General features: G+C 38.0%; 2 protein-coding genes and 1 long non-coding RNA gene across 3 annotated transcripts; 1 reads left to right on the forward strand and 2 right to left on the reverse strand.

Moving 5' to 3' along the window:
• The first annotated feature begins 282 nt into the window (after nt 1–282).
• On the forward strand, nt 283–12,808 carry LOC147859042 (alpha-1,6-mannosyl-glycoprotein 2-beta-N-acetylglucosaminyltransferase). Its single transcript, XM_087325260.1, has 15 exons — nt 283–868; nt 1,224–1,360; nt 1,469–1,579; nt 2,681–2,782; nt 2,917–3,025; nt 3,124–3,309; nt 3,377–3,545; nt 3,627–3,708; nt 3,958–4,051; nt 4,163–4,259; nt 10,181–10,274; nt 11,465–11,537; nt 11,631–11,804; nt 12,234–12,359; nt 12,462–12,808. The coding sequence occupies exons 1-15, from the start codon at nt 668–670 to the stop codon at nt 12,624–12,626; spliced, it is 1,920 nt and encodes a 639-aa protein (XP_087181386.1). The 5' UTR covers nt 283–667; the 3' UTR covers nt 12,627–12,808.
• LOC147859043 (uncharacterized) lies at nt 4,577–5,593 on the reverse strand. Its single transcript, XR_015530307.1, has 2 exons — nt 5,507–5,593; nt 4,577–5,359 (listed from the first exon to the last, which is right to left on the reverse strand). It is a non-coding gene; the product is annotated as an uncharacterized LOC147859043 (long non-coding RNA).
• Nucleotides 12,809–13,756: 948 nt separating the features above from the next.
• On the reverse strand, nt 13,757–17,569 carry LOC147859044 (putative receptor-like serine/threonine-protein kinase At4g34500). Its single transcript, XM_087325552.1, has 7 exons — nt 16,810–17,569; nt 16,252–16,356; nt 16,042–16,164; nt 15,496–15,666; nt 15,262–15,391; nt 14,718–14,927; nt 13,757–14,173 (listed from the first exon to the last, which is right to left on the reverse strand). The coding sequence occupies exons 1-7, from the start codon at nt 17,370–17,372 to the stop codon at nt 13,997–13,999; spliced, it is 1,479 nt and encodes a 492-aa protein (XP_087181678.1). The 5' UTR covers nt 17,373–17,569; the 3' UTR covers nt 13,757–13,996.
• Between the last annotated feature and the right edge of the window lie 7,964 nt (nt 17,570–25,533).

The following is a 25,533-nucleotide window of genomic DNA, read 5'->3' on the forward strand; positions in this document are numbered from 1 at the left end:
CAAAAATTTGATTCCTATGAATGAAGAGGTTGAGAAAAAGGATACGGAATCCTCAGTATCATGATGTAGAGATCATGTTATCTTTTCATAGAAGTATCCACCACATTAGGCATGAGTTATATGATGCACAAAGTACCCATATTTATTCTTTAGGAATCGAAAACATCATCTTTATTCTTAACTAGTTCTAGAATAATGAGTAGATTGCTAAAGCTTTTGCTTAATTTGTTTCTTCTTGATTTCTTGCTTTGCCGTCATGTTGTTCATTCCATTGAAGGGCGTTGGGCATCAGCCAAATGGCTCAGAGGTTAAAGTAGTTTGAATGTGATTTTTAATACAGCAAAGGTGAATAGAATAAATGGATCAGAAAACGTTTATAATGCTTTCTGCATGTGTTGTTCGTATACTTGTTTTGATGTCAAGCATTCTTATTATCATTTATATATATAGCATAGTTTATACTGGGGATTAGGATTCCTATATTGTCTAGATACTGCGTAAGTTATGCTGAAAAGTAGCTTTGTTAACTATTGGAATAAGTGAAGATTTTCTTTCAACGGAAGCAGGCAGGCTGTTATGTGGCGTTCATTTTTTTGGTTTCATTGCAGATCAATATTCAGTGGTAGAATTTGTTTGTACAGAGTGCATATTTAGATAAGAAGATACCATGCAGACTAATTCCGATTACTTCTCCCCACCTCCAGTTGAGGGGATATCTGGTGGTGGAACTGGTTATGGATGGATTGATGCTAGCCCAAAGATAACAGATGGAGAAAACAAACAATCAACTTCAGATTTTGTTAGTGTATGGACGATGCCAACTACGGCAAATGTGGGCCATCAAGAGCAACCACGATTGCTTGAAAATGTAAGTATCCACTGTCTCTCATTACTTAAAGTGACAAACTTTCAAATAGCTTTTAGTTTTTCTTTATTTATCAGAGGACCCTAAAGTTTGTCAGCGTCAGCCCCCTCTTGAGCAATTATATGTGCTATTTTTTGAGCAACTATATGGTCATAATTGTCCCAACTCTATGTGCTATTACACCAATTATATAGTCTGCATCTTTTTCTTGCTTTTGCGGGTTGATCAGGGGTATTGTTGAAATAATGAAAACTTAGGGGCACATGAGGAAATAAAGAAATTAAAGATATTTAACAGTTTCCATAAATTAACTCTGGAAATTCTTGAAATTTAAGGAGTTTCCCTCTCATGTATCTAGATCATGATGCTTGCCGCCAGAAATGAGAAGGAAAGCACACAACTTGCCCTAAGGCCCAAGGTAACATGGGTAGGTAGTGGAGTTTCTGGATATGTTCATGTGAGGTGCAGCGACCTTTGCTCTGAATTGCAAGATATGTAAGATTTCTGTTGGTTCTTGAACAATATAAATGTTTTATGATTATATTCTTGAACGAATGTTTTTTGCAAAGGGTTCATTTATAATCTTGGGGGTCTTTTTTACAGACTGGAAGTTGGGAAATTTGTCACTATACGCCGTGTTGTGCCGATTCTTGGTGTACCTGATGCATTGGTTCCTTTAGATTCAAGAGGTGCTAAAGTAGCATTACATCCTGGGTATGTTGGACTACCTTCTTTGTGCACGTTCCATTTGAAGCATGTATGTACATGTAATGTCATTCATATTTCTATGTTGTACATAAGTAAATTATTTCATTAACTCTCGTTACTTGGGAGCAAAAATGTTTCCCCTCTTCTGTAAACAGAGATGTAATTCATTTGTTTTGTAGATGGATGTATATAATTTCATCGCCCTGCCATTTGGAAGCAAATGTTATTCCCTTTTCCATAATCTGAGGGATTGCTTGTATCATTTGAAGCTTCAACATTCAGGACATGTTAATTTCCTTTCCTATAACAAGCAACAAAGGAGGTAGATCTAGGAGTGAAAAAGTTCTTTTCTTCCCTTTCATAAGAAGAGAGGTCCTATGCTATTTTAGCAATGATAGTTTATCTCGCAAAAAACATGTGGTAGTAGTGCCTCTTGTTGGTTATAATATAAAACAAAACTTATATGGTTATATATAGGGTAACGTTATACACATCCATTCATATTCATAGTCATTATTGTGAAGGAGTAAGGCTCACCCTTTTTGGTGCGATGTTGTGCCAGAAATGATAAGCTATCTCTCATGAAAAACAGGTGATAGTAGTGTCTGGCTTTGGTTTCGATATAAGATAAAACTCTTGTTACTACAAGGTTGCATTATGTACATCCATTCATAGTTGTGTTTGTACTTTTTAACTTCCTCATGGACCAGTTTTGGTATCATTTTATGTCCTTTCCATCTCAAGTTTAAGTCATTTTTAATTGACTGTCTTTGTTATATTGCTTTTGTCAACTGCCTCATGTTCAGGGAAGCTCTAAGTCCGAGATCACTTTCTCGAATCTCATTTTTGTCAATATCTTAAACATATATTCTTGAGGTTGTAAGGATGCCTAAAATTCCCTTCTTAAAAGTGTGAGATCGAAATGACAATACTCCTTTCTTTTTCTTTTATTGTATGTATGCTTTATTGCCCTCTTTTTTTAGGTTTATATTCATTCTCTTATGCGGTTTGAGAAAGAATGTTTCCAGCTTATGGTCTGGTTCTGGTTCACGGTAAGTCATAGAAAAGGAAACTCTCAAATTTTTTGTTGTTTCTGTGACTGCACAGGGAGACAACAGCTTTATGGATTTCTGTCTATGTTCCCCCGTCACAACCATCTGGAGTGTACACTGGCGAAATCAGCATCTCTGCTTTGAAGACTGATCCTAAGTAATACTCTAGCTTGCAATTATCTTCTTGAGGTTAGTTTCATGCATTAGGAGTTTTGTGCTTCTCAAGCATGTACCAGCTTGAAATTTAGTGCAGATTGACATTTGTAATTATCACCATATCCGATATTGCAGTTATATGCAGCGTTATGCTATTAAAAATGATCAAGAAGACATGAAGCTGGCAGTGCGGAACCTGCTCAGTGAAATGAATTATCTTGAGAGCAAGCCTACAACAGAACATGTAATAACTCGTGATAATTTACTATTGCAGTATTGCAGTGTCTGTTTGTTAACAATCATACACAATTTGTAAACCATTTTGTGTGACAATTCTTATAGGCAGCAGGAGTTCTAGCATTAAGGCAGAGATTAAAGCAGCTGCAAGAACTCCCTCTCTTATCAGGGGAACTGAAAATGGATATCGATGAAGATAATGACCCTTACCTTTCTGTTAGAGTGAAGCTGATGGTAACAGTTTGGGATTTCATCTTGCCAATAACACCCTCTTTACCAGCTGTTTTTGGTGTATCCTTTCTTTTCTGTTTTTAGTGACTGGAATTATTTTTAGTTTTCATTCTTAACATTTAATCAGCTGTCTGAGACTGTCATTGAAGATCGTTTTCAGTTGGAACATGGAAGTAGTGGTTGGTACGATGCTTTGGATAAGCATTTTCAATGGCTTCTGAACTATAGGATTAGTCCTTACTTTTGCAGATGGGGAGATAACATGCGAGTCTTGACTTATACTTGTCCATGGCCAGGTACTGTTCTATAGTTACTATTGACAATATGGTCTTTTGTTCCAGTCATATTCTCACCTGGTCATGGATGCTACTTTATAGCTGAGGATCCCAAGTCCGAGACTTACTACAATGATCCAAGGCTAGCTGCATATGCTGTTGCGTATGTTCCAGCCTTGTCAAAGTAAGTTTCAAATTTATGTTTGTAATTTCTTTTAATTCCTTTATGAGAGAATCATGCTGTTTGACGGGGATGTCCTTAAACAAAGTCCTTAATGGGCTCTCAAACTTGGAGTATTTGTAGGAGAAGGTTGACTATGCCAGCACAGAATGGTAGAAATAGCATTTGAGTGAGCCAAATTTGTTGGTTGCATTGGATTTGAGATAAAAAAAACTTGCAGCCCATATGACTACATGAAATGTGTTTTTGTAGTTCGGATGCTTCCAAATATGCTCTGAATAAAGAGCTGAGGATTCTTCAAACGAAACCCCATTGGAAAAATGCATATTTTTATCTTTGGGATGAGGTGATATATATCCGTTATTATGTTGAAATGGTCTAATTTCAGTAACCATCAAGGAGTCTTTGTTATTAAAAATTAGGTGATATACATGTGGTTTCATTCATGTTCTTTCAGCCTTTGAATTTGGATCACTATGATAAAATTCGCACCATGTCAGAGGAAATAAGATCCATAGCACCAGATGCTAGAGTTATGACAACTTATTATTGTGGTAAGAATCACCTATTATTGGCTATGAATATGGAAGATTTCAAGGAAATAAGTTTTTGTCAATTTAAGAAGTTGAACTTGAACACGTATAAAAGGAGCACACTTCAAGAGACATTGCTCTTCAAAATGTGTTGTGTGTTCTTGAATTGGTCTCCTATGAATTACTGCATGAAAAGTGTGGAGAGTGTTGATCGATCAAGAAGTCGTTATATAATGCCAACATTGTAGAAAATGCAAGGATTTTAGACTTAACTCTCACACAACAAGATCACTTAGAAGACTTAAGGAAATATCAGCAGATTAGGGAAAAACGAGCTCTGATTACAAAGATGTAGAATGGTTTATATAACCAGTATCTACAGGTAGGTGGAAGCCCAATGGTCACTTAATTGGGTTCACACTATTCTAACTATATTCACACTTAGCAGTTACTTAACTAGGTTCATACTATTCTAAGTATGTTCACACCCAACATCTACTTAAATAGGTTCACACTATTATAACTATGTTCACACCAAAGCTTTCATAGGATACACATTAAGTGTAACAAACCCCCTTGAAGTGAATGGTGTGAACTTGAATGTCATCACTATCCAGGTGTTGGAAGAATGCCCAATTCCTTGCGAAAATATTCAAACTTTTCTCATGATGGAGCCTTGGTGAAAATGTTGCAGATGTTTGCAACATTTTCATGAGTTGGTACATAGACCAAGTTTATCTCTTTAGCATGGAAGCTCCCTCACATAAAGATAGTGCACCTCAATGTGTTCTGTTCGTGCATGGAAGACAGGATTTCTTGCAATAGCCATGGCACTTTGACAATCTGTAAATATACAAGTAGGATGTGGTTGCTCAAGTGACAAATCGGACAATAATCTCCTGAGCCAAACACACTCTACTGTAGCGCTGAGTGCTGCTCTATATTCAGCTTGACAACTTGATGTTGCCACTGTTGGCTGCTTCTTGCTGAGCCAGGAAACACAGGAATTGCTGATCATGAAACAATTGCCACTATGTAAGACAAGAGTGTCGTAGCAGCCAGCCAAATCACTATCAGTGAAGACTGTTAAAGTAGATGAATTGCCTTCTCCATAGAAGAGGCTGAAATCCATAGTGCCTTTGAGGTAACCGAATCCACTTGGCTGCTTGCCAATGCTTTGTTCTAGGACTGTGCATAAACCTGCTTAATTGTGAAACAACATATTGAATGTTGGGTCGTGTGTTGCGCAGAAAAATCAAACAACCTACAGCTTTCTGGTATAAGAGTACATCAGTTGGTTCTCCTTTGTCTTGATATGATAATTTGAAACCTGCTTCTACAAGAGTGGAGATTGGCTTGCACCCTTCAAACCTGAATCGTTGTAGGAGCTTCTCGATATACTTTCGTTGACTGAGAAAAATGCCCCCAACAAAAATAAATTGAATGCTGAGGTAGTAATGGAGATGACAAAGATTTGTAAGTTCAAATGTCTTACTAAGATCAGCTTTGAAATTTGCAATTTCTTGTTCATTAGGTCCTGTGATTAGCAAATCATCAACATAAAGCACAACAATTAGTAATTTTTCTCCATCCTTTCGGACATAGAGAGTGCTTTCGGTTGGGCTGTTCACAAAACCGAGTTGAAGAAGATGAGCATGGATCTTTGCATTCCACGCTCGAGGTGCTTGCTTCAAGCCGTACAAAGCTTTAACTAACTTGCAAACTTTAGATTCTGCACCTTTAATGACAAAACTTGGAGGTTGAGTTACATAAACCCCTTCTTCTAAATCTCCATTTAAGAAGGCGATTTTAATGTCTAATTGGTGAACCTTCCATCCCTTAATTGCTGCTGTAGCAACTCTAGCTCCGGTTGTAGTCATCTTTGAAGTGGGGGTGAAGGTTTCTTCATAGTCTATCACCTCTTTTTGGGAACAGCCTTTTGCCACAAGTCTTGCTTTAAAACGATCAATGCTTCCATCTGCATCACGTTTGACTTTGAAAATCCACTTGGTGGCAAATGCTTTTCTACCTTTAGATAGATCACATAACTCCCAAGTGTTGTTCTTGTAAATGGACCCAAGTTCTGATTTCATGGCTTCAACCCAATGGTCATGTGCTAATGCATCCTTAAGAGAGAGTGGTTCCTCATCACAAATTTCAGTGATGAGAACATGATGCACATAATGCAATTCAGTTTGCTGATTAGTTGACCGGGTTTTACCCTGAAGAGGAAACTTGAGTTTGCTGTCCATAAGGGTGTTAATCAGCCATTTAGGAACTGTTCTTGCTTGCTGAGAAGAGACTTGTTCTTTCTCCAATTCCATGTCAAGATCATGTGGGTTAATGACCTGTAAATCAACATTATTATCAACAATGTTTGGTTTCTCATTTTCAACCACATTGAGCTGTTGCAAGAGATCAATTTGAGCATTGCTTGGCTGCTCTTCATCTCTGTTTGGAGCATGTTGTTGTTGATGTAAAACCTGCACATTACCTCCATGAGGTTCGGTTAGTCGATCACCTTCAAACACAACATTTTGCAGCAATGGTAACAAAGTATCAAATGCATCTGGTTGATCAAGAACTGGCTCTTTGGTGCAATCCACAAGTGGTTGAGTTGCATTTTCAGCAAATATCACATCCCAACTGATGATGATCTTACCAGTAGTGGGCTGAAACAACTGATAACCTTTGCTTTCTTTGCTACATGTAGCCTACAAAAATGCATTTTGTTGCTTTGTCTTGAAGCTTATGGCGCTGCTGTGGTGGCACAAATGCATAAGCCAAGCTTCCAAATAGTCTCATGTGACCAACATTTGGCTTGTGACCAGTCCAAGCCTCATATGGAGTGATAGTTGTTATTGCTTTTGTGGGGCATCTATTTAAAACATAATTTGCACACATTACAACTTCCAACCAAAACTTATGAGGTAGCTTTTTACTGTTGAGCATGCATCTTGCCATCTCCATGAGAGATCTATTCTTTCTCTCAGTCAAACCATTTTGTTGTGGTGTGTATGGAGTGGTGCATTGATGGATAATACCTCTCTCCTTCAAGAAAACATTGGATTCTTGAGACATGTGCTCACCCCCTCTATCAGTGCGAAAAGTAATGAATCTGTGACCGCTAAGATTTTCAGCAAGGTGTAAGAATTCTTTGAAGCATGAAAAGATATTGGATTTCTCCTTCAAAGGATATACCCAAGTGTGTCGGGTAGCATCATCAATGAATGTAAGAAAATAAAGATAACCTCCAATTGATGGTGTTCTCATTGGGCTGCATACATCACTATGTACAAGTTGAAGCTTGTGTGTTGCCAAAACATTTACATCTTTTGGAAATGAAAACATGTGCATCTTTCCTAGAATACAACCCTCACAAACATGATTAAATGGTACATGAATGGAGGGAAGATTGCATACCATATCATGCTTGCTAAGCCGTGCAAGGCTGCTGAAATTTAAATGGCCGAACCGAGCATGCCATAGTTCAGAATTGCTTTCTGTTTGGGAATCCACTGCTATGCATTTTGGTCATCAAATTTTTGATATATGTCAAGCTTGTAAAGGTTGTTGAACAAACTACCTGTTATGACAATGATATCGCCCTTTGTACGATCATATACTGTGCATTTGTCATAGAGAATGGACAGGGTATCCATGCATAGCAATGGCAGAAAACAAAAAGAAGGTTTTTTCTTTATGCCAGGGACATAGAGAACATCATTCAAGGTGACTACATCCCCATTGACGGGTGTAATATGAACTTGATGAATGCCTTTTATGATGTAAGAAGCATTATGACAAAGAAATTTTATGGCACAAGTAACAGTGCCTGCCTTATGATAAGCATTTTCAAGTGTGACAAAGAAATTTTTGCAAGAAGTTATGTGTTTAGAAGCACCGCTATCAAAATACCAAGCATTTGTAGACTCACTAATAAACAAATGTCATCCTTTGAGGGATCATACATTGAATGTATTGAGAATGCCCACTCATGTTGAGAAATGTGTGCTTCTACCATTGTACCAGTAGAGGTGGTAACATTAAGACCAGATTGTTTTTCTTCTCTTTACTAGCTTTCCTTTTTCGAAATTTGCTAATGTCATGGCCTCGTTTATGACAATAATTGCACTTTTTCTTCTTCTTCTCATCATGGAAAGTTGAGGCATCATTGCCTTTAGAAGGAAGGATATTTAGTTTTCGTCCTTGTTGGCCTTTGAACTTGGAAGAGGTAACAAAAGCTTGATCACCACTACTAAGAACATCCTGGTTTGCTCGAGATTGAGATTCTTGTAAGAGAAGGGAGATTAGCTCATCAAAGTTGAAGCTCTCTTTACATCTAGTAAGAAGCCTTATTGTTGTGGCGAAGCCTTGATATGAATCCGGAAGCACGTCAAGAACTTTAGAAACTAATTGCTTGTCTGAAATCACTTCGTCAATGTTGAGTAGTTGTCCCTTGAAGTTCTTGATTTTTGTTAAGATGCTTCCATGGATTCGCCTTCTTGCATCCTTGTCGCTTCAAGTTGTTGCTTAAGCATAGCAACTCTTGCTTCATTCCTTTGAGCATATAGGTTCATTAACACATCCCAAGCACTTTTTAAGGTTATGCAAGATCGGATATGTGAAACAATGTGTCATTTAACCAATAATGCAATGAGAGCATGGGCTTGAGCATCCTTATCATCCCACTTAAGTTGTGAAGAAGTGGATTGTTGAGTGGAGCTTGAAGCATTGTTTGTGTCAGTTGTTCTTGAAGGGGAGGGAGAGTTTGGAGAAGAACTTGAAGCTAGAAGTTTATCAGATCCGATTACAATGTCCCATAGCTGCTTTGCTACCAGTACATGTCTCATCATGTACACCCACATAGGATAGTTAGTACCATCCAACTTGTCTTAAGCGTTGAGCATACCAAAAATATTAGTTTTCTCAGCCATTGCAAAAGCAAGAAATATGTTTGAGAAAGTGGTGGTTATATTCACCAAAATGTACTAGAGGAGAGATATAATACTGAAGAAACAGAGGAGAGATAACATTCACCAAAATGTACTAAAGCAATATAATATTGAAGAAACAGATGAGAGATAAGAGTTACTCTACTATGCTGAAAACTTATTTTTTTGTGGTAAAAACTAGTTGCTGCAGTTGCTGTGCAGTTAGGGTTTGAGACTGTTACCAAACTTGTTTTGACTATACCTCCAAAACCAAAAATCCGATTTGGGCATGCAAGTAGTCAAAAGAATCGGCTTGTAATTTGCTTTTTGAAAATGTGAAAATAGGGAAAGATTGCCTCTGCTGCAGTTTTCTGTTGTTCGAACTTTCATTGCTGTAGATGGAGAGTTTTCATGTCCTCTTCGATAGGGAGAGATAAACAGAAAGATCTTTGTATGGCTATTTGGAAGAATAGGATAGAGAAAGTAACCTAAACCTGCTCTGATACCATATGTAGAAAATGCAGAGATCTTAGACTAACTCTCACACATCAAGATCCCTTGGAAGACTTAAGGAAATATCAGTAGATTAGGGAAAAACGAGCTCTGATTACAAAGATGTAGAATGGTTTATATAACCAGTATCTACAGGTAGGTGGAAACCCAATGGTCACTTAATTGGGTTCACACTATTCTAACTATATTCACACCTAATAGTTACTTAACTAGGTTCATATTATTCTAAGTATGTTCACACCCAACAGCTACTTTAACTAGGTTCACACTATTATAACTATGTTCACACCAAAGCTTTCATAGGATACACATTAAGTGTAACAAACATCATGTCAGCTATCTAAAAAATATAACTGTTTTGGGTGAAGCAGAGTTTTACACCAAGGTTTTTTTAACCTTAGAAGACAAATTTAAGCAATAATAGGTCAACTTTGAGTGTCATTCTTCTACAATTAGAATATTTACACAATCCCTGAATCTTGTTTTTGTCAACAGCACCAAGTGATTCCTCTCATGCACCAGGAAGCTTTGAAGCATTTGTGAAAGTACCAAGATTATTGAGACCACATACTCAAATATTCTGCACAAGGTAAACATGCAGTCATTGCTTCATCATGATGAATTCTTCTGTGATTGGCTTTCGTAAGCACTTATTAATAGCTGTTCTTTGCCTGCGATTTGTTTTTCTTCTTAAAAGAGTTTAGTGGATTCGGTAAAAATGAATTTGGCCTTTTGAACATAGTCGTATATGGTGACAGGAGGATTATGGCAGACTCCACTTAAGAATCTCCTCAACTTGTATAAACTCCAGGGACTGTTAAATCAATATGTGCTTTTCATCTGAGTACTGTCTTGTCAATATTGTTGAAATAGGGTCAAATTTTCTAAACGATTTCTGCTGGAGTATTTTTCTGTCAAATCTTGTTGGAATAAATACGCCGTCAAGTTAACAACATTTTATAGTATATTGCTTGGTACTTGCTGATGAGGAAGTTGTAATTTATTTGGACATTTAGATGGAGCAAAATGAAAAGTTTCGCAAAGCAAATCTAAGTTATAATCTTGAATGAACTGCTCTATTTTCTACATTTACCTGAATGTGTTTCCCTTCAATCATGTGGTAGTTGGAAATTAAATCATCCACACGGGTTAAAGATGCCAACCATAGTATTGTACCTTGAATTTGCTTTAATAAAGCAAATGCATAGCTTCATTCTCACAAGTTCACTAAACCCCATAGAAAATCAGAGGTTTCTTCCTGTCATCATCAGCATTTGATCTTATCTGCACTCCATGATCTGGTTATTCAAGACATTAACCACAACTACACTAAAGAATGCAAAAGTGTTCTGGGTCAGAGGATCTCCATGCATGCTAAGACGCATAAAATGAGACAAATGAGATTTGAACAATCCCACACCAATGATATTTCAAACCTTTTCCTCATACTTGGCAATCCACACCTTCTGAATAGAAACTTTACTTTTTTAATGTTTTACCTCTAACATGTGTTCAGTGTACATATGTTGTACCTTTCAAGCCAATAGTATGTGTGTGTGTGTCTGTGTATCTATATAGGAAATCCTCAATTGAGGAGGTTTAGCAGCTTCTCCATCTATTTGTCGGGGGTCCAATTTAAGGAGTCGGAAGGATTTCTTCCCATCTAAAAGCTGCAGAATCTAGAAAAGTTGTTGATCCCATTGAAATGGGTTTTATATTCTTGTACTCATGAATATTTTTTTAACTATCTGACATTCAATATCCACTGTGTCATGAAAGCGAATGGGTTCTGGGTAGTCGTGAAGACTTGGTGAAGGATATAACGTCAGAATTGCAACAAGAGAAAAACGAGGTAACATTTGCAGCAGACAAGTGTTGCAATCATGTTTCGTTCCCAACACTCTGTATAATCCGGACTGGCTAAGGTTTATTGTGATATTGACAGGAGTGGTGGACATACGTTTGCATGGGCCCTACAGATCCTCATCCAAATTGGCATCTGGGAATGAGAGGGACACAACATCGTGCAGTCATGTGGCGTGTGTGGAAGGAAGGGGGAACAGGATTTCTTTATTGGGGAGCAAATTGTTATGAGAAAGCGACCTGTCCAGGAGCTGAGGTAAGAAGGGAAGAAAGAAGTCTTTTAAACGGCGATAATGAGATCAAAAGAGAAGTCGTGTCTTAAAAGTTTCTCTTTGGTAACTAGAGTAATAAAACTTCCCAAGGTTCCAGTTACATTTTTAGCTTAGATGGACTGAAATTCCAAGGATTTCCAGCATGCAGATCCAAGATTGAGAGGTCATCAAAGCTAGGGAAACACCTTTGGTGCTGAGTGATAATGATCTTGATTTTTTGAAAACAAGGGTGATGGGGCCTTGGCCCTGATGGATGTGGCTTATGCATATGACAATTTGCTATTTTCTGATCTACTATGAAGCTTTCAAGATGTTGTCTAAGGCAAAATGAGACTGAATAAAAAGATGAAAATTTTTGGTGATAAAAGAGATTGCTGTATTATATGGCTAACAGTATAACTCTCTTTTGGCAGGTACGTTTCAGGAGGGGTCTTCCACCTGGAGACGGTGTTCTCTTTTATCCTGGTCAAGCGTTTGAACCAGAACTGACAGAACCTATTGCATCAATTCGCCTTGAACGATTACTTGGTGGTCTACAGGTAAAGAAAAATTTATCCATTCCTCAAGCAGCTTCTCTCAAGTCATTTCATGTGAGCAAAGAGAAAAAAGCTTTATTGGGTTGTGTTTGGTTTGGATTTTAGGATTACGAATACTTGAAATTGTATGCATCTCATTATGGTAGACCAGCTGCCTTGTCTCTTTTAGAGAAAACTGGCCTTTACCTTGGTCCTGATCGTTATGCATCTGATCATGGGCCTATTGATTCGATGAGAGCGGAGATTTATCATGCTTTGCAAGCAACTTAGATGGGATTCCTACAATCAATGATGATGGGATAGAAAAAACATTGGTTTACATTATTACATAAACCAAAGATCTTAGTGCATGCATTACCTCCATGTAAAGGGATGCATTAGCAGGTGACATGAAAACTAACGTACAAAGTTTTAGCACTATTTAGAGCAATCAAAACTTTAACGTTCTTTTATTGGTGAATTTGCGAAAAGTCAAATTGTTCAAAATTTCTTTCAAGAGAAGCCCAATCAGCAAGAAACAAAAATTTGACTAGTCAAATAATGTAAGCGTACAATTATGATATTTTCAGATTAGCATATATTATATATAGTTGTCTGATGAGTATACTTAATGGTATAGTATGTTATGGATGTGTGGGTTGCTTGTTTGTCTGTGAAGCTTGTGAATACGAGGATCTCTGACTGTGCAACTAACTCCAGCTCAGTCAATTGGACTTGTAATATTGAAGCATATCTCTGAATGTTGATCTCGCAGTCACTAATCTTTGGTTTGTAACTAATTCCAGGAGAAAGTATGTTGTGTATTTTTGAAACATTGCCCAAATAAAAAATCTTCTTCTATTCTATTCAGTTATTCTTGTACATTGAGACTTATTAATCAACTCCACATACTCAAAGTGTTTCACTTTGGTTCCAATACAACCTCCCAGGGATTGGAAAAAAATTATATGTATACCATTCTTTTATCTCAACCACCTAGTGGCAGTTTATATACCTCATAATATTCTTCTCAAGATATGTATATATTGAGTGAATTATCCTCAGCTACCAACTCTATTACCAGAGTTGAGTTCCATTGGTGGGTGTAAGTGCCACCATATGTCCAAGCAATCTAAAGTATGTGTATTCCTGCTGAAATATGTGACACTTGGTTTACCATGCCTATTGGCAAACTCATTATTAGCTTATGTACTGCAGATCAATCTTGTAAGTTAATGGTTTCCTGTATATACAATAACTTGCAGCCTACTCTATATAAGTACTTTCAACATTTAAAGCTACTTCTCAATCTTGCTGTACTGTGCACATTAATGTATATATCTATATTGACATGAGCATGCATTACATACTTGTGCATGAGATGTAGATAAAAATGCCAAGAAGATGAAATTGAACGTATCAATATGAAACTGCAAACAATTGATTTCCAGAATATTTCAACAGGTATGAAACATCATATTACAAGCTGCTGAAACAAGAGGATTAGCAGCAAAATTAAAATTTACAAGACCTTTCTATACAGTTTATATACCGAAGAGGAATGCTTTCAAGGAAAACATTGTCACTTGCTAGGTCTCCAAATTACAAACATTGACGATTTCTGTTCCACTATACTGCACACAAAGATTCTATGGTGCCATTTAATGCTTAACATCCATATTTCTCCACTTTCCTCTTGTACTTGTAGGCTCACTTTCAGATCCACTCTCGGATCGGATTGTTTTTGAAAAACTGGCATCATTGTCAGTCGATCTCCCTGAATCAGAATCAGCATGAGCAGCTTTTGAACGGGAAGAGATTCTTCGAATGTTGATCTGCTTTAATAACATAATCAAGAGCAGTTCACGGAAACGAGTTACACAAAGCTAGTAAGAGAAGGCATTTTGCTCAAAGAAGCAACAATATACGTCTCTATTAAAGCTAGAGATTTCCCTCTATATGATCTTCAGCAACTACTGACCTTCCATTGGATAGTTTTCAAATTCCCTTTTACTGCTTTTAAGCACCATGGGGCATTATTTAACAAATACCTTGACCTTGTGAATGAGATTGTTATATGTGAAGTTCATAAATATCATTCTGAATTTTGTTTGATTTGTATTTTCTCCCCCTTTTTCATTAATATTATATTTTAGCATATACATATAAATACACATAATGTATGATATAATTGGTTTTTATAAACCTCTCTCCATGGTTTCTCTCAGCCATCTAGATATCCGTGTTGTCTTCCGTGCTTATCTTTTGTTTCCTAGTTGAAAAGTTCTAAACATATTCTAGTTAAATTTGGGACCCTATTGAAGTTACGTTGTAGTATCCATGCATAACAATATTAACTCCAATGATCATGGGAAGTCTCACCTCATGGAAAGGATTGTCTTCTGTCTCGAGCATCTGGATAACATGGCTTATTTTGGGTCGTTTCTCTGCATCTGGATCTACACATCGCAACGACACCAAGAGAACTCTCTTCAGAGCCCTCAATGATGGCTTTACTTCCATCCTCGGATCACAAACTCCATCAATTTGCCTGCTACCTACCATTACTTTCAACCAATCCACCAAGTTCACCTGAGAAAATACATCGCCAAACTCCAGGTCACAACACTGACAAACGCATACCTTGTTTTAGTAATAACTTGTTGCAAAATATGCCCCAAGTTTTACAGGATGAAGTGACCATATAATTGCACAAATAACACATACAATGTTGTCTTCCAAAGTTTGGCAAAATAAGACTTGGGGCATCTGGGGAGATGAAGAGAACTGTAGGGGTAATTTTGAGTTCTTTCCTGACTTATTTTTATTCTAAGAGGGAAACCTCAAGATAATGTAGGATTCCAATATTCTTTTGTGACACATTACATGCATGTGCTATACATGCTTTTTAAACTTATCTTATCACCTCTCCTTGTGGCCTTCTATAATCCACTGGATCTCTTCCTGTAATAAGTTCCATAAGGAGAACGCCATAGCTATAAACATCACTCTTCTCATTCAGCAATCCGGTGTTAGCATACTCTGGTGCAACATACCTAACACATGTCAAGGTCAAGCAAATTGGAGTTTTAGCCAATATGCCAAAGAGACTTTTCATTAAAACTGCAGTGTACTCGTGCTATTCTTTGCGGGTTTTTACCCGAATGTACCCATAACTCTCGTAGTCACGTGGGTGTTGTCTGGTCCTAAGAGCTTAGCGAGCCCAAAATCGGAGATTTTTGGGTTCCAACTCCTATCCAATAAGATGTTACTTGATTTGATATCACGATGCACTACCTTCGGTTCCAAACCCTCATGTAAATATGCAAGACTGTAGGACAAAAGAAGAAAAGAGTGATCATTGTAAGCCCTTGTTTACCATTTTCCAATACCAAAATATCGTAGGATGTAGTTCAAATGCATTCCTAGTTAACATCTTCAAACATCCATTAAATCTTCTACACAAATGCACCATGACTTTTTTATTATTTTGAGTATCAACAAGGGAAATCAACCAAGAGATAGGATAGCATCAATGTCAATCACCATCCAACGAGGTTGTTCTTTTCAACCACATCTAATTCCTTGATCAATTTGTGCATGACTACCAATGAAAAAATGGACCAACCGATCAAACATCGTAAAAGATTCAACCTAAAAGAGAGAGGTGGACAAACAGACACTTCAGCTTTTGCAATTTCTTTACCCTTTCGCAGTTCCTAGAAGAATCTTCATTCGAATATCCCACGGTATTTGATGTTTCTCTCCTAGTGATCCATGAAGCCACTGATCCAAGTTTCCATTGTCGATATACTCATAGACTAGAATCCTGATTTCACATAACTCTTATCAGCTTTCAGAAACATTATCCATGAATAGAATTCAAAGACAGCCTTCTAGACAAGCATCTTTTTACCGGTGTACACCCTCCATACAATACCCAAAAAGCCGAACAAGGTTTTTGTGCCTTACTCTGCCGATTGCCTCCACTTCTACCTTGAACTCCCTTTCAGCTTGTCCCCTACATGGAATACAAGCATTTTATCATCATGCATATTTCTTCGACAAGTTTGGTATTTGGAATGCCATAACATCTAAATGCATTATTGAGGTTCAATTACAGGATAAATCTGGTTTCAAAAAGAAACATTCCACTATGCATGCGTGATATGGCCTCTATAGTTATCTGAATTTCTGGTCACTGGAGTGAGTAAAATCTAAATCCTTTAACGAGGATCTATTCGAGGTGTGACTGTGGTTGGTTGGAAGAGAACTTTTAAATGCAAATATATGGAAAGACATTGTTTCCTCTTTTTTCTTTTCTTACTTAATTTCTTTCCCCCTCTTATTAGAGGTCACAATGCACACTAGAACATAAAGAAAAGGGAAAGAAGACATTCTCATCAATTCACTTGGATCTATCATTAAGGAAAGGAATTCATAAGATGGATTGAAGTTGATGTGAAGGACGTACCTATTGTTCACAAGTTTCTTGACTGCAATGGGAGTACCATCACGAAGAATCCCATGGTAAACAATGCCATAGCCACCTTTTCCAACAATCTTGGATTCCGAGAATGAATCCGTGGCTACCTCCAAATCTCTGAGAGCATAGCAATGGCCCCATCCTGTATGTGTGGCATCCGGAGAACTATAAGAGGAACTCTCCAGAGATGACATGTCCATTCGACTCGATCGAACACCATTTACTAGAGTGACCTTCCCAGCTTCTGAGCTACTTATGCTTGTCCCAGAGGAGGATCCGGGAATGCCTGTTGATCCATCACGTATGTGAACAATTCTCTTTTCGACGATTCTTCGTTCCTCTGATATATTGTTGACTATGCTCTTTTCATCATCATCCTGGTTTATTGTCATCGTAGAAGGCTTGAGAGGGTTTTTTCTTCTCCCAGATTTTCTTCTTATGCAGTGTATCCATAGGAGAAGCGAGAGACAAGAACATAATAAGAGGATTGTGACAACAATGCCCATCGTTGCATATAGTTTCACTCCAAATAAGCCTCGTTTCCCACCCATATTTAAAAACCCTCAATCTTTTTCTTCTTCAACTTCTTATTCTCGCTGTACACTTCAAACCTTAAACTCTTTCCTTTATTCCTGGGTTTCTATACAAACCCTAATTTTTCTGTCGAGTGCATCATGTTCCTAATAACTCTAGTCTTCGTTTTCTTTGTTAAAGCCCTATTTCCTGTTTTTCGCAAAAAACCCAATCCTTGTTTTCTTCGAAAAAATCCCTAGTTCTTTGCTTTATTTACGAAAACCTAATTCTTCTTTTCTTTGCTAAAATCCCTAATTCTTGTTTTCTTTGCTGAAATCTCTTCAAAACCCTAAATTTTGTGTTAAGTAAAGCTAAATGATCACTTGCAAGCATCAAATCTCCAAAACCCTACAAATTAGAACCCGGATTTTCACCCCAAGACGACTAAAAAGTTAGGCTTGGATCATAAGCAGAGGCATTTTGTCGTTGATGAATCTCGCATCCATGGAGTCAGCAATCGCATTCATGAAGATGGGTCGTCATGATTTCCTCCTGCTAAAAGTCCATGTCCGTGATGAGCCTAGAGAGGAAGGAAGGCACAGGAAAGAGGTTGATAAGGCAGAGGAATGGAGAGCGAGCTATATGGCGAAGTTAATAAAGCAGTCGATCTGGAATCATCAGAATTAAGAGGGGGAAACCGGACGACGCAAATCAAATTAATTAAGAGGGTGAGAGATTGGATTAAGAGGGGGGAGAGAGAGAGAGGGGGGGGGGGGCGACCATCAATGATGATCATCATCATCCCCATGCCATAGCCGGAGAATGAGAGAGCTTCTCTGTACCTACGATACTATATACTATACTATAGTCTATACTATATATGTATATACACTACATATATACATACATATGTATGTACATAATCGACTTAATTTATGAATTCGACATTTTACAAGAAGAGCCTCTCTCTCTGTCTTTAAAATTGGTGGGAATGGGGGTGGCAACCATTTGCTTTTTGAATTAATCCATCCAAACCCATGAAGATCTAGACACTCTTGGATTCCAAGGCTTTTTCTTTTTTTGTTGGTTTAGTTTTGTGTGTGTGTGTGTGTGTGTGTGCAATGAATGAAAAATATAGAGAGAAAGATGAGATGAGATGTGTCTGTCTAGCAAGAAGAAGGAGAGGTCTTAAGACATTAGTTACTTAAATCTTGCTACTTACTAATGGTATGCTATGCCAATGTTTCTCTTGCAAAAGGAGGTAGGTGTTATGCTCTAGCCTCTAACCTTTTGCTCTGCTATTATGATTTATCTATATGATATATATATATATATATATATATATATATATAGATAGATAGATAGATAGATAGATAGATAGATATGTATATCATATATGTATATGTACATGTATAATGCCTTTGCTACCTACTCTTTGTCGCTGTTTATGTGCTATGTGTCTATGTTTCCCGCGCCTTCTTGCTTTAACCTCAAAACAAAGCATACCTTTTCTAACCTCCTTTCCGTTTTCACTTTGCTTTCGTTCTAAGGAAATGAACTTTGGAAGTTGGAGTGTCCTTCGCTCAACCTCCAACACGACTTGGGTTTTGTTGTAACATGTACGTTGGAGAAGGTTCACACCATCTTGTTAGAAATACATATATACTTGATACAACCACTCAATTGGTTGAATTCTAATCATGTGAGGAAAGCACGAACTTGCCAATTTCCCCGAACAATAATGTCCAGGATTTGAGAGAGAATATTGTAGGTAGAATGGTGAAGTGAAAAAGAAACGAGCATTATATATGCCTTCTGTCTAGAAATGGGACAAGAATGTAGGGTAAGGATGTCTTGATTGTGTAACATTCAACGCCGACAATGAATTCATAGAATATATCTCGTATTGTTGGTGGATTACAAAATGCATATTTTTTCAAGCACATGTACAAGAAATTAGGCAATTAAGAGAAAATGGCTTCCTACAAAGAGAACAAACTACATTATATAAACTGAGTGACACACACACACCATAATAGGAAGGATTAAACAAAAACTTAGCTCTCAACAATACATAGTGATAAAACAATAGACAAGTCAAATATTTTAGATGACTAGGACACCTATTTCAAAGTTGTCTTACAACATATTTTACAACATTTTTCATAGTTATACAACAATAAAAATAATTGTGCATACTTTAGAGCTAATGCATGTGCATGTCTGGATGTTGAAATAGACATATTAGCAACTTAGGAGTGAGCTGGTGTAGGCCAATGAATAGTTTCCTTCAATGGGAGGCTTATTACCCAAATTCTTGGCAACTTTTCAACACCTTCCCAAAGGCAAATACTCTTTGAATTAAATTTTTTAATGTGGAATCATAATATAAGTGTGTCTGTGAAACTAGGGAACCAAAGCATCACAAAGCCAAAAGTAGGAGCCATAGAGTTTTTAACTAGGTTGGTAAAATGAAGCAAAACTATAACTTTAGTAAAAAGCTAAAGAGGCATCGTAACAAGTTTTAGGTTTAACGATCAAATCAAAGACATAGTATCATATTGGAGAAGGGGATTCTGTTATACAAATTGATGGTACAGTTGTACGTATCTACCGTCAACGCATTCAAGTTATAACATACTAGGAAGTGCTTGTGCTTATATGCTAATTAGGTGGATAGTGTTTGGGGTGATGCAACTAGATAGCAAAAGTAGCTAATAAAACTACGAACATGAAATTGTAACCGAAGATAATGAGTGATTAATTGTAATAAGGTGGTTTCAATTGTTGTGGGGTATAAAAATGCATATTATAAATTATATACCTATGCAATATATTACCTTTGTTTAGGGTAGACTAATGGGCTCTTCTCATCAATGGAACACGCATAATGTTTCATCTAATTTTCTATATGGTTACTTCTCAACGGTAATAGTTAGTAGATCCTCTTTTTGTTTATGCAAGAGAAAAGGGTAGAATAGCCTTGCATCAATTATTGAAATCCAATATTGTAATTGGGGACAATGGGTAATTTGCTAGAAGGTGGTTGTTTCTAGGTAAGCTCATAGAGAAGATAACGTATAATTTCTTGAGTGTGTAAGGTAATACACTTCTTAAAGGTATACCAAGCGAGTAAAGCTCCAAAACAATTCCCATCCGTAAGCAACATCAAATTGTTTCATAATGGTCACTATTCCTCCCAAGAATTTTTGTATCTACCAATTGGTATCGATCCCCTTGGTTATTTAGATCACTTCATTGACACGAGCAAATGGCGTAAAACCATTGTATTAGTAGTTAAAATACAATATCTTAATTTGATATAATATATTTATTATTAATATAATAAGGTGGTTGTTTCTAGGCAATGTTCATTGCAAATGAAGTACAATTTCATATGTCTACATTTCAAACCATTGCTGATGGCAACCTTATGAGACTCTAGCAATCCCTACTAGGAATATCTCTAGAGAGGCATATGTCCTTAGGAATACTTGTTCTTTTTTCAATAGTGAACAATTTCATACATTGTGTAACCTTCATTTCCATCCATCTATTTTTTTCCTTGTGTTGCAAACAACATTGTAGTGTTTGTGTCAACCCATGGATTATTGGGATATGAGCTAACTTACTTTACGGAAAGAGAGTCAATAGGGACCAAGACTATTAGTTTGAGTAGAAATGACCCCCTTCATGAAAGGTAACACACAAGCATAAATGTTTTAAAATTCTCTAAATGGCTTTCCATATAGGCTTATAATAGGGCATACGTAGTCCAAATTCCCAATCCAGTTTCTAGTAAAAGAAAAGGCTTCTGCCAAATTTGATGAAACTTTGGAAAGTACGTAATTCTTTATGCTAGGATAGAAAATATGTTAAATTACATTGTTGCAATTTAGCTATAGCTATTGTCTCTTGAAATATATAATGTGATCAAATGAATGCACAACACATCCCTCTAGTGATATATTCTCATCGCCCAATATATTGGACTCTCACCACAAGTCCCACATTGTTTGGTTGCCAAATTCCCATATTATACTATAACCTCATTCAATTGGTGCTCCCATTCTGGATTCTTCATGTTAGTTTTTTCATCCACTCACAACCTAGGAACCTTGGAAAGGGATTTACATCATTGGCCTAGTTGACAATATTATTGTTAACTTGCGATATCATGTCACATTTGGCACATGTTGTGTGACACTCTCATGCAAATTCTTACAATCTCACAAGCATAAGGTTTCTTAGGTTTGCTATGTTCTTGTAGTTACATCTAAGCATAATAGGATAGGGTTTTGAGTCCACATATATGATGTTGTGACCAGTTGGTTCATAAGGTACAAGGTCTGTAATGCTTATAATCCATATAGTGTTTTGGTTCATTAATACAAGGGCATGAACAATCAATATACTAATGTCAATTTCATTAAGAAAACCTAGACCGATTTGTAGTTTCATAAGTGATAAAAGAGCAACATGTTCATGTTAAAATAATTTATTTTTAATTCATTGAATTTGTATGTTTTCATGACTTGGCCAATTTTTACGTTTTCCAAACTCCATTGTCAAATAGAGGTTCAACACTTGTCCATGGGTGTGTCACCTTTGTTCATGTTGCAATATTGGAGAACTTGATGTGAAACCTCATAAGGTGTAGACAAAGATAATGGCATCTAACAATATGACATTCATTAACAATATATATAATTGAGAAGATGTTACGAGCATGACCATATAATATCTTCTGGTAAGATTGTACTGTAGTATTCTATACATATGGATAAAGTGTGAGGGTTAAATGAGAGTATAAAGAAGGGAAGGATTACTTTTAATTCTTGGGATTGAGACAACCCATTAAGGTCAAGTGTGAACTTGCTTGGGGGCCTAACGACCCTCATTTGACATCTCTTGACAACGCTGAGACGCCGACCTTGTGGTGGATCAAACTCTTGTAGCGAGCGCACCAATACCAGGTACAACTCGACGCCATGACGGTGGTATGGGACGCTGATCGAGGCTCGAGTCCGTCCAATCCCTTCGTTTGGGAGTGGTCGGGTGGATCGACACCCTTCTTGCTCTCTCTCCTTTCTAGATCTATCTATCCAGTAAATCCTTATCCTATGCTTACATTAGGATCTAGCTCTAATAGTTGGTATCCAAGCTTTTATTCTAATGTTTCTTTTGTTGATTGTTTTCTTCGGTATCCAAGCTTTTATTCTAATGTTTCTTTTGTTGATTGTTTTCTTCTTCTTGCTGGATGGTGATCGATCGATGTGCGATCAAGCTTGATCCAGATAGCTATCAACAAAGGAACTTCGATAACTCTTTCTTAATTTTTTTCTATTCATTCTTCTCCCAATCTAATAATGTATAGTCAATATGTAATTTTTTTCATTGATTCAATTATGTTGTAGTGGTAATAATTGGTTGTATAAAATGTATACAAATGTGTATGAGGCTAATACCTCATTTGACATATATTTGATATGTGATTTGTGTTGTATGCGTACGAGGTTAATACCTCAATTGCATGTTATGTTTACATACATATGTTATGTATGCGTATGAGGTCAATACCTCAATTGCAATTTGTGTAAATGATATGCAATTTGTGTCGTGTAAAGAATACGCTTGCGGAAGCTAAAACAAACCAAATTTTCCGGATATCAACAGAACACAAACGTAGGTTTAATGGAATCTTGAGATTACATAGTATACAAGGGAGAGACAGAGAGAACAAAACATAAAATGTATTCAAAATAATCGCAATCTGTACATAGAATGTGCTCAGAGAAATGATATGAGATTTGTGTCGTGTAAAGAATACGATTGCAGAAGCTAAAACAAACCAAATTTTCCGGATAGCAACAGAACACAAACATAGGTTTAATGGAATCTTGAGATTATACAATATACAAGGGAGAGACAGAGAGAACATAACATAAAATGTATTTAAAATAATATCACTCTATACATAGAATGTGCTTAGAGAGCACTTTTATACAAGTCCATTTTAGGACTGACAGAAGTACTGATAGGTACTTCAATGATCATATGAGCGACTGACATTGACTCCCAAAAATATGCCTACGTATTAGGCTAGATTCGTAGGCCTCTAATAGCCTATCGGTTACAATCCGATCCGGCTCTTGGTTCCGGATACCATCTGGACACCTATCCGGTTCTCCGTTCCAGATACCGATCCAGCTCTGGCTTATTCAACCGATCCGGATCTAGTTGAGCTTGCTCGCTCAACACTCCCCCTCAAGCTCAACTTGAGGTTGGATCGTGGTATCAGTATCTGTGGTAGCCGGTTCTTCCGTCCGACCCCTTCTGGCATCCTCCCGCCTCGCTCACGCTCCTCGTCCAGTCCGGTTCTTCCTTCCACGACCTATCCGGTTTTGTGCTCCTCGACCTTCTTGGTAGACATGTCTGCTCAACATGCCCTTCTCAGCTTCCTCGTTGTTGCGACTCCAGTGCTTGTCAACTTGTCGTTTCCTCCGTATTGGCATCGATTTCCGCTGCCTTCTCGTCCGCTTGGCCTTTAGTAGATCCGGATGATCTGAATCAAATTGTTAAACCGAATCACCTGCCTTCGATTCGTTCCAGCTCTTGTCCGAATTGGTTGCCTCCGATTCGTTTCCCATTTTCAGGCCTTTGACAACATCGGACTATGTCCGGGGCTTGGCCTTCTCCTTCCGGTCGGCTCTATCCTTTTTGACTCTACCGCCGCCACCACTTTTTCCGTCTTGTTCAGATATGTCGACTCTTCCAGTCGATTTGGCTTTCTTTTTCTTCTTATCTCCCCCTATCTTGGTTCTCTCTTTCCCTCTGGCTCCTATCCGGTGCCATTATCTGTTTCCGTTCTCCCCCTCAAGTGCGGCACGTTGAGACATTGAATGCCGAGCATCTTTGGAAAGTGCTGCAACTTGGCCTATCCGAGAGGCTTGGTGAAGGTGTCAGCAACCTGCCGATCTGTGTGAACATATTGAAGTTCAACTTCACTGCTTAGGACCCGCTCACGGACAAAGTGATAATGCACTTCTATGTGCTTTGTCCGAGCATGGAATACGAGATTCTTAGCGAGTTGTATGCTGCTTACGTTGTCGCAATAGATTTGGATCAGGGTTGGCACCTCGATCCGGAGGTCTTGCAACAATCGCCGAAGCCAGATGGCTTCACAGGTGGCAATGGTCGCACCCTGATATTTAGCCTCAGTGCTCGACAGAGCCACTGTTGGCTGCTTTTCGTTGCTCCACGCAACAACTACGCCACCAAGGGAAAACATATATCTGGAGGTGGATCGGCGATCCGATGCATCACCAACCCATTCGACATCTATATATCCAACTAGCTTCCCAGCGATACCGTGTCGATATAACAACCCCTTAATTCTTAGTGCCAGTAACATATCGGAGCATTCGGTGTGCGCACTGAAGGTGCTCCACGATCGGCTTCTACATGAATTGGCTAATCAGTCCAATCGGATAACCGATGTTGGGTCGGGTGATTGTTAAGTAGATAAGGCTTCTGACAATTTGTCGGAGCCGTTTCTCGTTGCAGGCCTGTCCGGAGTTGGGACGTAGCTTCAAGTTCCGGTCTCGGGGTGTGGAGATTGGTTGACATTCAGTCATGCCGAACTTGTACAACATATTCAACACATAGTGGGTTTGTGAGAGCAATATGCCGTCGGGAGTCTGGACCACCTCGATCCCAAGAAAATAATGAAGGTCCCCCAAGTCCTTCATTTCAAATGCGTCCGACAGTTGGGACTTCACATGGCCGATTTCTTCGAGTCTGGGTCCGGTGATCATTGGATCATCCACATATAGTAGGATACATACCGGACTATCGGGACCTTTCTGGATGAACAGTGAAGAGTTAGATTTTGAGGCCGCAAACCCCATCTTACACAACCGGTGCGTAATTTTTGCATTCCAAGCTGGGGGGGCTTGCTTCAGACCGTAAAGCGACTTCTTGTGTCGGCACACGACTGACTTGTTCATCTCTAATTGAAAACTGGGGGGTTGGACCATATAGACCCGTTCTTCCAGATCACCTTGAAGAAACGCATTCTTCACGTCCATTTGGTGAAGATGCCACCCCCTAGCCGTAGCAATAGCCAGTACCACACAAACCGTTGTCATCTTCGCTACCGGAGCGAAGGTCTCGTCGTAGTTGATTCCGTGGGTTTGT

The sequence above is a fragment of the Azolla caroliniana genome, unplaced genomic scaffold (genome assembly GCF_043228905.1).
Source record: "Azolla caroliniana isolate FFs.n. ecotype wild unplaced genomic scaffold, voAzoCaro1.0.p SCAF_10, whole genome shotgun sequence".
Taxonomy (NCBI): Eukaryota; Viridiplantae; Streptophyta; class Polypodiopsida; order Salviniales; family Salviniaceae; genus Azolla; species Azolla caroliniana.